We start from the raw sequence: 18,853 nt of genomic DNA on the forward strand, positions 1-18,853 counted from the left end.
AGGGCCTGTTTGCACACTATATCGCTAAACTAACCCAATTGTCCAATGGGCTGAATGGCCTCCTTCTCTGCTGTATAAATGTTGGAGCCATTCGGTAGGTGTCTCTGTGGAAGGAACTGCACTTATCCCCCTGCAGTAGACCTGTATCTGTAGTAGGATCTGCAGTTAATATAGGAATGATCTTTGACGTGTAATTTTAACTGTTTCTCGTTCCGGCATTGCTTGAACTGCTGAGTGTTTCCAGCATTGCTTTAATACCACTTTTGATTTTGATTTTCTTTTATTTCACATCTGACATTTCCAAGCTGTACCATTCGCCCATCCATTTTGTCTTTTGTCTCTGTATTTATGCTTCAGTATATACTCCAACTTACAAGCCTGAAAGATTGCTTTGGCAATTGGCCAACACCGGGTCCATCTCATCCGAAGCCGCTTCACCACTCCTGGCAGAATGCCAAAGAGAAGAAACACGGCGGGGGGGATGGGGGGGGGGAGGTGGGATTGGGGGATGGGGGGGAGGAGAGAAGTGAGAGGTTTCCTACACAAAAGTAAAAGGAGGAAAATAAAATATGAAAGACAGTTGTGTCTGAGAGTTCAGGTGTACAGCTATGTCCCACCTGGCTTCAGGCTCCAGAATATACCCTGTGTTTTAGTTTAGTTTAGAGATACAGTGCAGAAACAGGCCCTTCGGCCCATCTAGTCCGCACCGACCAGCGATCCCCGTACACCAAGACTATCCTGCACACACTGGGGACAATTTACATTTATAAACCACAATATACACATATAACCAAGCCAATTAACCTACAAACCTGTAAAGGGCCTGTCCCACAAGCATGCGACTCCATGCGGCAAGCGCGACCTAAAGGGCCGGTCCCACCAGCATTCGTGACCAAACCAGAAGCGGGAGCCGCGGGAAGTTCGCGCGTGACGTACGGCGTCTAGACGGCTGCGGGCCGGCAGGCCGTTGCCTCGCGGAATTCTTGAACACGGTCAGTTTTTCGGAGCCCCGCGCGATGTCGGGACCAGCTCCGCACAACTCCATACGGCTCCGGCGATCGAAGTGGGACCGGCCCCGTGAGGCCGTACGGCTCAAGCGACCACGCTAGGTCGCGCTTGCCGCATGCAGTCGCATGCTCGTGGGACAGGCCCTTTAGGTCGCGCTTGCCGCATGCAGGTCGCATGCTGGTGGGACAGGCCCTTAAGTCTTTGGAGTGTGGGAGGAAACCGAAGATCTCGGAGAAAAAACCACACAGGTCACGGGGAGAACGTACAGACAGCACCTGTAGTCAGGATCGGATTCGGGTCTCTAAGGTAGTAGCCCTACCGTGCTGCTCTGCTGATGGGAGTACACTCTGTCAAAACACGTATAGCTGCCAAAATATTACTCAGCAAAACAACCAGAAGCGGGAGGATGAAGAAAGAGATCAGGTTTTGCGGAGATATTTATGAGTGCATTACATCGCCAATAGCTGGCAATCACTGTGAGAATAATTCATCAGGTCAATAAACCAGCTCCAAACAAACCTGCCCAAATCAGATCAAATGAAAGATGTTTATCCCCGTTTGGTTTCACCCTTCCTTGCCAACTTTACACTCATTGCTGCTTGGGTAGCACAGTGCCACGGATGGGAGAACCAAAGGCAGGTTTGATACCGACCGTGAGTGCAGTCTGTGTGAAATTTGCACCTTCTTCCTGTGATCTTGTGGGTTTCCTCCAGGAGTTTCAGTTTCCTGCCACTTGGGGAGCGTTGAAGGGAACAGGGATCTAAGAGCGCAGGTACTTTTAGGAATTTTTAAAGCCGATTTTCATTATGGGAATACACTGTCCCAACATGAGCACACTGGCAATTCTAACGGGAAGGCGCTCTTCAACGTCAGCAGCCTAACAATTCCAAAGGGAATACACCATTCCCGCATACCTGGTTGCATTGAGCTCAGCCTTTACGAATTATATTTTGCTACCAATAAATAATCCTGGAATCCTGTAAAGTGAGGAATGGCTGCATCTTCTTCCCTTTATGGCTTTGTCATCTCAAATGAGCCAATTTAATCGAGTGGCCAACACAAGCTCTAGAAGAAGTGTGTAAAATTCAATGTTAAATCTTCTGTAGCCCCTGGTCACCAACTTTGGTTGCTTCTATCATTACTTTCTATTTAAACTTTTAGCTTAAGCTGAAACTTGGCTCATAACGAGTCCCTTTTTAGTGTCGGTGGTATTGATGTGTGTGAACACAGATACTAAAGGGTGGAAGACACCGTTTATTTCAAGATAGTATACAGGTGGTTATCACAATTTAAAAAAAAAATCAATTACCAGCCAAATAATTACTTGGGTCCCTCCTCTTTTCTTCCAGAGTACGTGACTGAATCTCATGCCGTCCCAAACTGAGTGGTCTTGACCCTGAGCTAATCTGCACTGATATGCAATTATTTTACTTCCATTGACAGTAATATGCCCCTGTCCCACTTAGGAAACCAGAACGGAATACACTGGAGACTTTGCGCCCCACCCAAGGTTTCCGTGCGGTTCCCGGAGGTTTTTGTCAGTCTCCCTACCTGCTTCCACTACCTGCAACCTCCGGCAACCTCCGGGAACCGCACGGAAACCTTGGGTGGGGCGCAAAGTCTCCAGAGGTTTCCGTTCAGGTTTCCTAAGTGGGACAGGGGCATTAATGTTCTTGAAAACCACCTGAGCACTTCATGGTTGTACAATCTTTCATTTTGCAAAAATCTTTGCTGGGGTTTGTGAGGAAGATACTGCCCTTTACCCAGGAAGGACTTTAAAGGCTTTAGAAATAGCTCAAACGTACTGAAGAATTCATCTCCACAGCAGAAACGAGGAAGAGTGGGCACCTACGCTTTCAGCTTCTTTTTATATTGGTAACTATTGGTTATATTACCACAAGAGGTATTTGGATCCTGCAACTACAATCCATTAGGTAACAAAAGAAATCAAGTGTAATCGATCGGTTGTATTGATAGAGACAAATACCAGGTGCATCAAAAATAACGTTCAGTATTGACGTGCACATTACAGGCAGGTTATACAGGTCCAACGCACGACTCCATTTGACCACACTGTAAATTCTTGGGGTTATTTTTCCAGTAGAGCTGTCATCTCTGGGACAACCTGCAGCGGGAAACAAGTAGAGTCAGATTAAGGCCCTCGATTGTCACACAAATCTTTCTGCATTTCATTCAAGACGTACTTTATTAATTTAAAAATAAATAATATTTTTGAGCCAGAATGAGCCAATGGTGCTTTCACGATCAATCTCTAAAGATTAAGATCAGGCAAGAGTTAAGGGCCTGTCCCACTTTTCCGAGTTACTCACGAGTTTTCCCCTTGATTCAAACTTGGAGAATGTCCGTAACGAGTCTGTAGGAGTCCGTGGATATATCGTAGCGGTTCGTTACACCAGCCGTAGGTACTCGGGGCTATTATTTTTTACTCGTGGACATTTTCAATCAGGCCGAAAAAACGTCCCGGCTTACCTGATGCCCCGAGTACCTACGGCTGGCATAACGAGCCGCTACGATATATCTACGGCCTCCTACTGTACACACTGTGGCCTAACATCGAGGAGTTGGCTGGCGGCCTTTGTTGAAGACCGACTCCGGGAGCTCCAACCGCAGGTGCCTGCGGACTTTAACATCATGGAGCTCGCGGTGTCTGGTCAGGGATCGACTTCAGGAACTCCGAGCTTCGACCGTCTCGACCGCGGGAAAATCAAACAGGAAGAAGCTTGGACTTTATTGCCTTCCATCAGTGAGGAACGTGTGGAATCCACTGTGGTGGATGTTTATGTTAACTTTTATGTAGCGAGCTTTTTTTTGTATGGCTGTATGCACTGCAGGTACACTAAATCGAATTTCACTGTGCCTTAATTGGTATATGTGACAATAAACTGACCTTGAAATATTAATAAAAGCAGAAAAAAACTGTCCTTCAATCAGAGCCAGAGAAATATAATTGCACAGGACACAAAATATCCAACATTAATGCAGCAGGAACTCATGAGACTTAAAGAAGCATCTACAAAGTATGAGGTGGTACTTTGATAGCAAGAGTAAAGTGTGAAATGTGCTTAGATTTCAGAGTATAGGAAGACAAATCACTGCAAGCGTTTTTTTAAAGGATACAATCGCTAGGGATCATAGTTTTGAGAAAGTTAGAACTGAAAGGTAGTGAAGTTGTATAGTAATATCGTTAGGTATATTGAGAGCAAAGAACCAGGGTTCATAAATATTAGCTTGTTGTTTATAAATCAAACCAAAGCTCTTGAGAAACTTTTTATTCCATTGGGTGATTGTGACATGAAACTCACCAGCATAGAGTTGTTGAGATGAAATGTAAAGATGTATTTAAAGGGAGACTAGATAAAGACTAGGAATAAAATGTTACGTTGGCTGGGGTGGATGAAAAAGATGGTGTAAAGATACCAGTTGTTAGGCTGCATGAGCTGTACATCATCGCAAGTGAACTCAATACATTGACTAAGAAACTCAAACTCAAACCAGTGGGGTTCGAGGCTCCCCTGTCAAATCATCTTGAACACTCCAGTTCCAATGAGGAAAATGGGAAAACCACAGCTGGATCACATCTGGAGTATTGCGTACAGTTTCGGTCTCCTAATTTGAGGAAGTACATCCTTGTGATTGAGGCAGTGCAGCGTAGGTCCACGAGATTGATCCCTGGGATGGCGGGACTGTCATATGAGGAAAGATTGAAAAGACTATGCTTGTATTCACTGGAGTTTAGAAGGATGAGGGGGTTCTTATAGAAACATATAACATTATAAAAGGTCTGGACAAGCTAGATGCATGAAAAATGCTCCCAATGTTGGGCGAGTCCAGGACCAGGGGCCACAGTCTTAGAATAAAGGGGAGGTCATTTAAGACTGGGGTGAGAAAAAACCTTTTCACCCAGAGAGTTGTGAATTTGTGGAATTCTCTGCCACAGAGGGCAGTGGAGGCCAAATCACTGGATGGATTTAAGAGAGTTAGATGCAGGAAGATTGTTCCCGATGTTGGGGAAGTCCAGAACAAGGGGTCACAGTTTAAGGATAAGGGGGAAATCTTGTAAGACTGAGATGAGAAAAACTCTTTTCACACAGAGAGTGGTGAATCTCTGGAATTCTCTGCCACAGAAGGTAGTTGAGGCCAGTTCATTGGCTATATTTAAGAGGGAGTTAGATGTGGCCCTTGTGGCTAAAGGTATGGAGAGAAGGCAGGTACAGGATACTAAGTTGGATGATCAGCCATGATCATATTGAATGGCGGTGCAGGCTCGAAGGGCCGAATGGCCTCACTCCTGCACCTATTTTCTATGTTTCTATGTTTCTAGATAGAGCTCTAGGGGCTAGTGGAATCAAGGGATATGGGGAGAAGGCAGGCACGGTTTATTGATTGGGGACGATCAGCCATGATCACAATGAATGGCGGTGCTGGCTCGAAGGGCCGAATGGCCTCCTCCTGCACCTAATTTCTATGTTTCTATGCAGCACTCAGAGGCCACACTTCAGCTCCAGTGGAAAATCTAAAGATATTAAGGTGGCATTCTTGTTGGAGCTCTTCGGAGAACTAGACTCGAAGAATCTTAATTCTCTCTGACCTGGCAGTGCATGAGGAAAACAGTGGGCATTAATAATCACTGATCTGAACATACAATTGATTTTGCTTTAAGCTAAATTGTAGTCGAAAGAATATTCAGGCAGCCAATGTATCGATTGCCTCTCGGTTAGTGTGGCTCACATTTAAACACACCAGGATTCAAATCAAGTGTGCGGCCCATTTATTTATCTAATTGATTCAGTAATTGCTCACTGATCAGTTTAGTCTGTGCACAATCCCACCAACCGGCAATGGAACAATAAATGGAGTCCGTTTAATCACAATAGAAAATCTGCCGAGTTTTTTGTTTACTCTGGGGAAAAGGAACTCGACAAATTGATTCCAAAGGCAGAGTTTATTTAATCAATGCACAGGTTTGTCAGTAAAGCTTTCAGCGTTTTAAAAATATCTTGAACGTGGCCTTTCCTGTCACTCCTTAACTGCATTTGAGGTGATGACAATGAACTACTGCAGTCCGTTTGTTCCACAGGTACTCTCACATGCTGTTTGAGTACAGTGCGATTCTGATCTAAAAAACATGCTCAGACACACGAGGGAGGTGTCTTTAGTTTAGTGTTCAAGAAGGAACTGCAGATGCTGGGAAATCGAAGGTAGACAAAATTGCTGGAGAAACTCAGCGGGTGCGGCAGCATCTATGGAGCGAAGGAAATAGGCAACGTTTCGTCCCGAAACCCTTCGGGTTTCGACCCGAAACGTTGCCTATTTCCTTTGGGTTTCGTCCCGAAACGTTGCCGATTTCCTTCGCTCCATAGATGCTGCCGCACCCGCTGAGTTTCTCCAGCAATTTTGTCTACCTTACCTTTAGTTTAGTTTAGAGATACAGCCCTTCGGACCACCGAGTCCGCACCGACCAGCGATCTCTGAGCACTAGCATTATCCGATACACGAGGGACAATTTACGATCTTTTAACCGACAAACCTGTACGTCATTGGAGTGTGGGAGAAGACCGGGGAAAACGCACAAACTCAGTACAGACAGGATCGAACCCGGGTCTCTGGCGCTGTAAGGCAGCAACTCTACCGTGCTGACCTTGAGTTCTTGACCAATCTCTCTCTCTCACCAAATAGTACGCTAGTCCGGAAGGTTGGAAGGGAGTACATCAGTCAGTCTAGCTGCATCGCTATTCTCAAGGAACTGTACCCCTAATTCTCTCTACTCTGCAACCCGCTTCAGGGTTACTACCATTTACCGTGTAAATCCTGCCCTGGTTTGACGTGCCAAAATGCAACACTACGCGTATTTCCAAATTAAACTCAGTCTGCCGTTCACTGGCCCAGATATCCAGATCCTTTTCTAAACTTTGATGGCCTTCCTTATTGCACACTATACCATCAATGTTGCTGTCACCTGCACATTGACTACATTGTCATTCAAATCGTTAATATAGATGACAAACAAAGTGGATCCAGCACAGATTACTGCAGTGGATTCACTTCTCCACGGATTGTCACCTTGTCGTGGTGGAGAAGCTTGTGTGGCCCTGAGATCCTGAGAGCGATGCCGTCTGGAGCTATGCTCCTGGTAGGGCCACCCGTGGCGGTAAGGTTGAGGGGGAGTTCTGGTCTCTGACAAAGAGCCAATCCAACCAAGACCTCAGCGGTGGAACAGGCGGAGGACGATGGCTGACCTTAGTGGAGCGTCACAACGGCTGGGAAGGCGGATGAAGGCTGCGGCAGAAAAGGGTCTCCGGTCGTCTTGGACTCCATGCCACTGGATCCTGACCCAGATCTGTCAAGGACCGTGGGGTGGCTGTCTGTGCACCAGTCTCCCCACGTTAAAGTCACGCACAGGCGTCCTCCGTGAGAGGACAGTCGTGCTCGTTTCGAGTGACCGCCGATGATGACTGCAGCTCACCATCGGTCATGGGTCTTCAGTCAGAAAAGCAACCCTCCACCACCACCCTCTGGCTCCTTCCACCAAACCAATTGAGTCCATCATTGTCATCTCAATGCTGGAAGGCAGGTGTGAAGGGAGGAGCAGGAGGGGAATTTAAGAGCTCAAGGCCTGGCCAGCTGATCCCATGGTCAGAAATGATGCAAGTGGCTGCAGTTGGATGTGATCGAGAGGCCAGAATTGGAAGAGCACTTGGATATATCGGTGCTTTGCGAAGGTTGCAGAAGTAAGGAGCTTCACAGCAACATGGAGAGAGGATGTTAAACTCGAGGCTAACATTTTGAATTCACTTGATTGCGATCACCCATCATTTATTGCGGGGAATTTACTAAAACAATGCCGCCGTCAGTCGCGCTTCGGAAGGTTAGTAAATAATTCACGAGCAAAGAAAAGCCAGTTGACAAAAAAAACAACTCGAGCTCCATCAATCACACCAAACAAAGCCCCCTTATTCCAAGATCTCTTCAGCCAGGCACCCAGCAACAGTTCTAACCACCATCGCATTTATCATTGTTCCCCGCTGCTAATTGCTCATCACAGGCATTCGGCCAAAGATAGAGATACAAGTCAGCTATGCATGTAAAACGTTTGTTAGAAAGTAAAGGAAAGGCGGGCAGGCAGCCTGCAAACTAAACCCAGGCACTTGTGTTGAATATCAGTTACTGCCTCTGACGAAAGGTCCTATGGTTGTCACAGAACAAGAGAATCCCAGCTGAACTCACCAGCGATGAATACAGTCCCTCAATTATTCAACAGATCTGCAACTGGAAATAATGCCGTCCTACAAAATTTATTCGGGAAATTGTCTACATGTTGTTTCTACTTCGCATCACTTTGTTCCTGGATTATTAAAAGCCGCATGTTTACTGCCCAGCCAGCAGGCATGAGTTGGATAAAGCTGTTAAACTTAGCCAAGGATTCTTCCATCTTGCCTTTTGGGGTTGCTCCTGCCCTGTGGCATCTTCCACACGCGTACATGGTCTTGTACACAGCAAGCAGGAGCAACAACCCCAAGGGTAGCTGTACACATTACCTTGATGCTTCAAACAGCAAGGTAGGTTATATCCTAGGTCAGTTTCCTTTCCATGACTGCCCGAGTAGGCATTTTGCTGCTTGTATTCTGCAGCAAACTCTATATGTAGGAAGGAACGCGGTGCCTCAGGAAGGCCCTCAGCATCCATAAGGACTCATCACACCCCTGCCACGGTCTGTTTCAACTACTTCCCTCCGGCAGACGTTACAAGGCCTTCTACGCCCGAACCTCCAGACTCAGGAACAGTTTTATCCCAAGAGCTATAGCGGCTCTGAACCGGCCCTAATGAGTGCCCCCCCACCCACCCCCTTTGGACAGTCTCCCTCAGATGGTCACGTCAATCAATTCAGCTTGTTTATTTATGTATTGTATTTATTTACCTTTCTTGTACATCAGTGGAGCTGCACACTAAATCACGTTGCACTGACGTGCAATGACAATAAAAGATATATTATTATTATTATTATTATTATGAACTGCAGATGCTGGTTTACACCGAAGATAGACACAAAATGCTGGAGTAACTCAGTGGGTCAGGCAGCATCACTGGACAACGTGGACGTCCCGACCCGAAACGTCACCTATCCATGTTCTCCAGAGATGCTGCTTGACCCACTGAGTTACGCCAGCACTGTGTCCCCTTTTGTGTAAACCAGCATCTGCAGTTCCTTGTTTCTGCACAATAGCCACAGAGTGCCTTTTGGGGAGCAATGCATTCAGTGCGGTGAATGAGGTGCTGGTTTAATGGGCAGGTTGGTCTCGAGTGTTGTTGAAGTGGTACTCATCCAGTTGGGTGGATGGAAAGGGTGGACAGGGCTAATTAGAAGACAATAGCAGAGACTTATGCCCCTGTCCCACTTAGGAAACCTGAACGGAAACCTCTGGAGACTTTGCGCCCCACCCAAGGTTTCCGTGCGGTTCCCGGAGGTTGCAGGTGGTTGCAGGTAGTGGAAGCAGGTAGGGAGACTGACAAAAACCTCCGGGAACCGCACGGAAACCTTGGGTGGGGCACAAAGTCGCCAGAGGTTTCCGTTCAGGTTTCCTAAGTGGGACAGGGGCATTAGATCAATGAGGGTGAAAGATACAAGGCTAGTCAACAACACAGTCCGACCCTGTGTTTAAGAAGGAACTGTAGATGCTGGAAAATCGAAGGTATACTAAAATGCTGGAGAAACTCAGCGGGTGCAGCAGCATCTATGGAGCGAAGGAAATAGGCAACGTTTCGGGCCGAAATCCTACTTCAGACAACCCTGGATGGGGATAATTGATTTGCAGTTTCACAAGTGTACAGTCGAGACTCAGTAGGGCATGGCTCAGTGTCCACGCCGGTAATCAGCAATGTGAACAAGGTCCCAAATCACATCTTCCTTCAAACCTGGGCTACGGCAGAAAGAGCAAAACCAATGCCAATGAAGCCATTTTGAATCAGACAGCAGGGCTGATAATGTAGAAACAAGGAACTGCAGGTGCTTGTATACATTAAGAAAAAGACACAAGGTGACGCCGGTAACTCAGTGGGTCAGACATAGCATCTCTGGAGAACATTAATGTTTCGGATCGGGACCCTTCTTCAGACTGAGGAAGGGTTCCAACCCAAAATGTCACCTATCCCTGTTCTCCAGAGTTGCTGCCTGACCTGCTGAGTTACTCCAGCACTTTGTGTCTTCAGCAGTGCTGATAAAGGGCGGCACAGTGGCAGAGCTACTCGATCACACACCTTTCCTTTGTTCCTTTCCTGACACTCCAAACCTATTCATATAAATGACACCGCCAAAGACGCGGTTCGATCCTGACTACGGGTGCTGTCTATACGGAGTTTGTACGTTCTCTCTGTGACCGTGTGGGTTTTCTCCGGTTTCCTCCCAAATTCCCACACTCCAAAGACGTACAGTTTTGCAGGCTAATTGGCTCGGTAAAATAGTAAATTGTCCCTGGTTTGTTTTGGATAGTGTTAGTGTAGGGGCAATCGCTGGTTGACCCGAACATGGTGTTCCGAAGGGCCTGTTTCCGTGCTGTATCTCTAAACTAAACTAAATGATCAGGACTGAGACCTCAGCTGATTTTACCTCCAGGCCAAATATACCAAGGCACAACTCCTGCTATCCCACCTTCAAGAACAAATTCATAGCAAACCTGGGCCACCTCCACTCTGTAGCAAATGAACCACTCACCGTCTTAAGCAGTTGAACTACAAAGTACTTTATCTCCCACTGTGATTCAGTTAGCTGAATACCATCAATTTTCCTACGCCTCTTACTTCCTGATTTATTTCATATTAAGCAACCTCGTTCATTAAGTCTGTTATGCAAAATGGAGTGAGAAAGAGTTTAATTATCTATGCCAGAGCTGATGTTAAATTTTACTGCTTCAAAACAAAGCAAAATAGATCATTTTATCTTCTCATTAATTAACACCAAAAACTGCAAAACACCCTGCAATAATTATTACAGCAATCTGCACTATCACTAAATAAAACTCAGGAAGATTAAAGGGCCTGTCCCACTTAGGGGATTTTTTAGGCGACTGCCAGCGACTACAATGGAATTCACCGAAGTCGGCACCAGCCACAACCTACGCCATCTTGGCGACCACCTGCGCCATCTTGGCGACCACCTGCGCCATCTTGGCGACCACCTGCGCCATCTTGGCGACCACCTGCGCCATCTTGGCGACCACCTACGCCATCTTGGCGACCACCTACGCCATCTTGGCGACCACCTACGCCATCTTGGCGACCACCTACGCCATCTTGGCGACCACCTACGCCATCTTGGCGACCACCTACGACTGCACCTACGTCAGGAGAAGACAAGCTACGACCAGCCTAGTCGCCGGCAGTCACCTAAAAAATCGCCTAAGTGGGACAGGCCCTTAAAGCTCCCAAATACACTTTCAACAGATTAATACCTGGAATACTAGAACCACAATGACACACATTTATACACTGTACACTTTCTACTTCACCATCCTTTTTTACCTTTATGCGACTTTCAAAGAGAAAGGTTTATTCTGACCCTCAATAAAAGCAAGTTTAAAAGAAAAAGGAGGAAAGTGTGAAATGCACAGAACAATTTAAAGACAGTGCCCCAGATCAACACATAAAAAGCACTGCAATCAGGTCTGCTATCAATTGCGTATGTAAAGTCATGTGAAGAGAAATATCAATGTCACGAAAGTTCAAACATGTCATTAAAGGATTGACTAATTGCGCTGGTGTGAGTTCAGCAAGTGCTTGTTATGCACAATTTTTTTTTTAATATAGAAGCCGACAAAGAAAAATTTGCCCAAATTTGCGTCCAGGTTAAAAACTCAATGTAGACTCTGGAAAAGTTAAGAGGGCAAATTACAACAGATTGGTTTGGAAGGGAAATGAAAAGGTCAGCGCAGACATTGGAAGATGTGACCCAAGAGGGGTAAAGTCACAACCAACGTGACCATTTTTAATCAGGCTCATTAGTTTCTTCACTTGCTACACTCACTTTTGCCATGTACCGTCATCAGTTTTGTCATTTGATTTCCCGTTTCACTCCATCACAGACCTTTCCTTTGTTCCTTTCCTGACACTCCAAATCTATTCATATAAACTATGCAGATTTGCCAACAATTTTCAGCGCGGATCAAGCTAATGGCCTGAAGCACCATCTCTGGATCTCTCCACAAAAAACATTACCTGGCCTGCCGAATATTTCCAGCATTTAAGAAGGAACTGCAGATGCTGGAAAATCGAAGGTACACAAAAATGCTGGAGAAACTCAGCGGGTGCAGCAGCATCTATGCAACGAAAGATAGGCAACATTTCGGGCCGAAACCCTTCTTCAGACTATTTCTTCAGAATTTTTCCAGCATGTTGTTTTAATAGCAATGTATATTATTATATCTCTCCATTTCCTCGTGGATCAAGATTCTCCTCTTTATATAAGTATTGTTCCCACATCTTAATGAATAGAAGGATCCCAACCCGAAATGTCTTCTGTCCATTCCCTCCACAGATGCTGCCTGACCCACCGAGTTCTTCCGACATTTTTCTTTTGCTTAAGATTCCAGCATCTGTAGTTTTGTGTACCCACACCGATTTACACCCCAAATTAACAAAATGTATCTTTTAATGTCCGGGCTACAACTCCGTAAAATAATAAAATATTCAACCTTCCAGCTCGACTGATCCACTTCCAATCCACATTCCTAGATTCTCCAGAGCTCTCCATTCTTAACATTTCTCAGTTGATTTAAGTCCAGATTCCTCTCATCAGATTATTCTCAGCTCTCCCGGGGAAACAAAAATACGCACGCCGCTAATGTGTAATAAAAAGAGAATCTGCCTCATTCTCTCACGGAGAGAGAATGTGACCGTCATTATCACTCAACACTTTGGTGAGCATCTTTCACGTATTCCAACCAATGCCTGACCTTGAAGAGATCTGCCACCAAGCCGTAGTCCGCCACTTGGAAGATGGGAGCCTCTGGATCCTTGTTAATGGCCACAATTGTCTGGAAGAAAATCAGTACAGTTAATGTCCGCAACTGATGTTCATTCAGAAATATTTCTGCTATTGGCATTGAAAATCCATATCACTGAAATAGGTAGTTTTAAACATTGGCACTGAAATCTCAGGAATACCCGAGGTAAATCCCTCCTAAGGAAGACACCATAGTTACCAACTCCAAAACTCCATGGGCTTGTTCACTTTTACGCTGCGTAAGGTTACAGCTAACAATCAATAGACAGTAGACAATAGGTGCAGGAGTAGGCCATTCGGCCCTTCGAGCCAGCACCACCATTCAATGTGATCAAGGCTGATCATCCCCAATCAGTACCCCGTTCCTGCCATCTCCCCTTATCCCGACTCCGCTATTTTTAAGAGCCCTATCTAGCTCCCTCTTGAAAGCATCCAGAGAACCTGCCTCCACCGCCCTCTGAGGCAGAGAATTCCACAGACTCACCACTCTCTGTGAGAAAAAGTGTTTCCTCGTCTCCGTTTTAAATGGCTTACTCCTTATTCTTAAACTGTGCCCCCTGGTTCTCGACTCCCCCAACATCGGGAACATGTTTCCTGCCTCCAGAGTTTCCAAACCCTTAACAATCTTATATGTTTCAAACATATCGCCTGTTTCCTTTATCATCGATACTTTTTTTGCAATATCTTTCATTCATTTGTTCTATATCTCTCTAGATCTCCGTCCATATCTCTCGTTTCCCTTTCCCCAGTCTGAAGAAGGGTCTCGACCCAAAACGTCACCCATTCCTTCTCTTCAGCGATACTGCCTGTCCCGCTGAGTTCCTCCAGTATTTTAGAGCAGCATCTGCAGTTCCTTCCTACATGTTACATTTCCTCTCTTGGGAGCAAAGCACTCACCGTGGCTGGGCTCGGATCCACTTAGCTACAGACGGATGCATTTCTGGGAAGACACTCACAGTACATTTACAGTTGGCATCGTTGGAACCAGGGTCCCTGCTCAATTCCTCACCCCCACAGGTCTCCCTCCCACCTCTCTCGCCAAGACCAACTAACTGGTGACAGTTTAGCTGAATAAATGGGGTCATCGTTCTGCAAGGACAACACTTTATACCTCTACATTTCAATACACGTCAGGTGAGGAAATAAGTTCATGAGAAACTCGCCATTTATTCTTCAGCTTGTGTTTCTACAAAGAACACACACAGTGTTTTAAATAATTAAAAGGCAAAACTTAGCAAGCAGAAATATCAACCCACAGAGAAAGCCGTGCTTAGATTTAAGCTTGTTATAGAGGAAGATATAAATTATAGATGATGGGGACAAAAGCATTTCCAGCTTCCTTTGACATTTCTCAGGTGCACAATAGATAGGGTGGATGGACAGTCTTGTACCCAGAGCAGGGGAATCAAGAACCCGAAATCATAGGTTTACGGTGAGAGGGGAAAGATTTAATAGGAACCCGAGGGGCAACTTTTTCCACACAGAGGGTGGTGAGTATATGGAACTAGTTGCCCGAGAAGGTAGTTGAGGGAGATACTATAAAAGCATTCAAAAGAGATTTGGACAGAGGCGTGGATAGGAAAGGTTTAGAGAGATATGGGCCAAACACAGGTAGGTGGGAGTAGCATAGATGGGCATCTTGGCTGGCATGGGCAAGTTGGGCTGAAGGGCCTGGTTCGCGCTGTATAATTCCATCCCAAAGATGTGACGGTTTGCTGGTTTCCATGTTCTCCATTTTCTCTAGCATCTCTGGAGAGATGGAATAGGTAACGTTTCGGGTTGAGACCCGAGATGTCACCCATTCCTTCTCTCCTGAGATGCTGCCTGGCCCACTGAGGTACTCCAGCATTTTGTGTCTTGCTTGGGTAAACCAGCATCTGCTGTTCCTCGTTAATACAAATGTCGAGTAAGGCTGTATTCAACAAAGCCGTATCCAAATTACAAGGATGTTGCCAGGACTGGAGGGTCTGAGCTATCGGGAGAGATTGAGAAGACTGGATCTATATTCCTTGGAGGGCAGGAGGATGAGGGCTGATCTTATTGAGGTGTATAAAATCATGAGGAATAGATCGGATAGATGCACACAGTCTCTTGCCCAGAGTAGGGGAATCGAGGGCCAGAGGACATTGGTTCAAGATGAAGGGGAAAAGATTTAATAGGAATCTGAGTGGTAACCTTTTCACACAAAGGGTGGTTGTATGGAACAAGCTGCCAGAGGAGGTACTTGAGGCTGGGACTATCCCAACGTTTAAGAAACAATTAGACAGTACATGAATAGGACAAGTTTGGAGGGATATGGACCAAGCGCAGGCAGGTGGGACTAGTGTAGCTGGGACATGTTGGCTGGAGTGAGCAAGTTGGGCCTGTTTCCACACTGTATCATTCTATGACTAAATGCTTTATCCAATTGTATATTCAATCTAAACCCAACCCTATCTGCATAAAAATATAGATTATGCCATTTCATTACATTTTTAATTTTACTATTTAGCAAAATACACAAATTCTATTTAAAAAACAGTAACATCTTCATAATGGGTTAATTTTTAAAGTACATTTCCAACCAAGAATAATGGATTTAAGCAAAAAGCATTTTTTACACTTTGGAAGATTCTGTGTATGGGTTTTATTGTTCGTTGTTATGTTTGAGTGCACATGACTACATTTATTTTTATACAGGAATTAGCACTTAAACAGCAAGGCCTTCAGTTGCAGTAGACACAGAATGTTGGAGTAACTCAGCGGGACAGGCAGCATCTCTGGAGAGAAGGAATGGTGACGTTTTGGGTTGAGACCCTTCTTCAGAATGGTTTGGGATAAGGGAAACGAGAGATATAGGCGATGATGTAGAAATAAAGAACAATTAATGAAAGATATGTAATGATGATAAAGGAAACAGGCCAGAGTCTGAAGAAGGGTTTCAGCCCGAAACGTTGCCTATTTCCTTCGTTCCATAAATGCTGCCTCACCCGCTGAGTTACTCCAGCATTTTGTGTCTACCTTCAATTTAAACCAGCATCTGCAGTTCTTTCCTACCCATCCAAATTCAAAGTTCTCTTTCAAGCTAAAATGAATTTTAAGCAGAAATAGTCATCAAAGAAAAAGGATGAGCTGCAGCACAGATGACAATGCCAGTAACGTTCTCAGTTCAGTCGTTTTATAAAATACTAGAATATTTGGGGGTTTGGTTTAGTATAGAGGTACAGCGCGGAATATAGAAAGTAGGTGCGAGAGTAGACCACCAGGTCCGTCGAGCCCGCACCGCCATTCGCTCATGGCTGAACACTAAACAGACACACTTACCCACAAACAGTAGACACAAGACACAGAACACAAGACACTACCCTCCCCTTTATACCGCTATCACCCCTCTCCACCCCAAGAACCTCGTGATCTCCTGGGGGAGGCAAAAAACCGGATAAAAACCCAGGTCCAATTCGGGAAAAAAATCCGGGAAATTCCTCTCCGACCCCAATCCAGGCGATCGACACTTGTCCAGGAGATCACTCAGGTCTTACTATACTAACCATACCTAGGTCCATATCCCTGCCCTCTCCCCGTAGCCCCTTATCCCCTTGGCAGCTAAAAAACCATCTATTTTAGTCTTAAATATATTTAAAGTTTCTGCTTCCACTGCTCCCTGGGGCAGTGAATTCCATAAATTAACCACCCTCTGGGTGAAGAAGTTCTTCCTCATCTCAGTTTTAAAAGAGCCCCCCCTTATTCTGAAACTATGTCCTCTAGTTCTAGTTTCCCCGATCATTGGGAACATCCTCGGTGCATCCACCCGATCAAGGCCCCTCACGATCTTATATGTTTCAATGAGATCGCCTCTCATTCTTCTAAACTCCAAAGAGTAGAGTTCCAGCCTACTTAACCTTTCCTCATATGTCAATCCCCTCATTGCAGGAATTAATCTTGTAAACCTTCGCTGCACTGCCTCCAGGGCTAGTACATCCTTTCTTAAGTATGGACCCCAGAACTGTACACAGTATTCCAAATGTGGTCTCACTAATACTGTGTACAGCTGCAGCAAGACCTCCGTGTTTTTATACTCAATCCCCCTAGCAATAAAGGCCAAAACTCCATTGGCCTTCCTGATTGCTTGCTGCACCTGCATACTAACTTTTAGTGATTCATGTACTAATACCCCTAGATCCCTTTGCGTTGCATTACAACGCAGCTCCTCCTCATTTAGAAAATAACTTGCCCTATCATTTTTTTTCCCAAAGTGAATGACTTCACATTTATTAGTATTAAATTTCATCTGCCAAGTTGTTGCCCACTCACCTAGCTTATCTATATCCTTTTGCAGACTCTTCCTATCCTCCTCATCCCCTACTTTTCCTCCCATTTTTGTATCGTCCGCAAATTTTGATATATTACACTTGGTTCCCTCCTCCAAATCATTTATATAAATTGTGAACAACTGGGGTCCCAGCACCGACCCTTGCGGAACCCCGCTAGTTACCGGTTGCCATCCCGAGTATGAACCATTTATCCCCACTCTCTGCTTCCTATTTGTTAGCCAATCCTCTACCCATGCTAATATATTACCCCCAATCCCATAATTTTTTATTTTTAGCAATAGTCTCTTATGTGGCACCTTGTCAAAAGCCTTTTGGAAGTCCAAGTATACCACATCCACCGGTTCCTTTTTATCCACCCGGGTTGTTACTTCCTCAAAGAATTCGAGCAGATTCTCGAGCAGAAACAGGGCCTTCGAGTCCACGCCGACCAGTGATCCCCGCACATTAACACCATCCTACTCACTAGGGGCAATACCAAGCCAATTAATCTATGAAACTACGTCTCTGGATCATGGGAGGAAACCGGAGCGCCCGGAGAAATCCCACGCAGGTCACGGAGGAGGCGGAACATACAAACTCTGTACGGACAGAGTAGTCAAGATCAAACCTGGGTTTCTGGTGCCATAAGGCTAACTGGAGGTTGACTGGAAGATCGGGAATCTATCCTGATTTTATGAGCGGTACATTCAAGAGTCAGATAACAGCGGGGGAAGAAGCTGTTCTTGACTCTGGTGGCGTGCGCTTTCAAGCTACCACTGCGCCACCATGCTTTACCATCAAGAATTATAAAGGCCATGAATGCAAAATGATAATAAGTGTTCGAAAACCCTTGTGCAAACTAAGGGCAAGAATTAATAAAGAGTTGGTCACAAATGTTGTAGAAAGACCAGAACGCAAAATTGCCCTGAGCGTCACAGGTGAACAAGGCAACGAGTTTATGCAGAATTTGCTGCATTTAAGCAGATGAATAAAGGAAAAAATACAATAAATAATTTGTTTAAGAAGGAACTGCAGATGCTGGAAAATCGAAGGTAGACAAAAGTGCTGGAGAAACTCAGCGGGTGCAGCAGCATCTATGGAGCGAAGGAAATAGGCAACGTTTCGGGGCGAAACCCTTACGGGTTTCGACCCGAAACGTTGCCTATTTCCTTCAGGGTTTCGACCCGAAACTTTGCCTATTTCCTTCGCTCCATAGATGCTGCTGCACCCGCTGAGTTTCTCCAGCACTTTTGTCTACCTACAATAAATAATCTGTTTGTACCCAAACATTAAAAAGTAATTTGACTTCCAAAGTGAATGAGAATCATTCCAACACAGAAATAAATGAACTCTCAACAGTTTGGCTTCTGACCATTTCTGAATATCTTTGCTGAGCTTTGATCTGTGCCATGGTAACGCCTGAGAGAATATATCAGGCAAGTGTACTGAATTATTCAGAGTTGAAATGGACTTTCTTAGCACCATTACAATCAGTTGCTTGTTTCTGCTGGAGTCTCGTTAGTGCTTCATGTAAATAAAGATG

General features: G+C 45.3%; 1 protein-coding gene across 2 annotated transcripts in view; it reads right to left on the reverse strand.

Annotated features, from left to right (window-relative positions):
• Window positions 1-2,869: 2,869 nt before the first annotated feature.
• etfa (electron transfer flavoprotein subunit alpha) overlaps window positions 2,870-18,853 on the reverse strand; it is a 63,921-nt gene continuing 47,937 nt past the window's right edge. For both annotated transcript variants that reach the window (XM_033015148.1, XM_033015146.1), the window contains exons 11-12: window positions 12,972-13,052; window positions 2,870-3,133 (exon numbers count right to left, since the gene is read on the reverse strand). In XM_033015148.1, coding sequence (XP_032871039.1) covers window positions 3,098-3,133; window positions 12,972-13,052 — 117 coding nt within the window. In that variant the 3' untranslated portion in view covers window positions 2,870-3,097. The remainder of the gene's footprint in view (window positions 3,134-12,971; window positions 13,053-18,853) is intronic.

This window comes from Amblyraja radiata, chromosome X (assembly GCF_010909765.2).
Source record: "Amblyraja radiata isolate CabotCenter1 chromosome X, sAmbRad1.1.pri, whole genome shotgun sequence".
Taxonomy (NCBI): Eukaryota; Metazoa; Chordata; class Chondrichthyes; order Rajiformes; family Rajidae; genus Amblyraja; species Amblyraja radiata.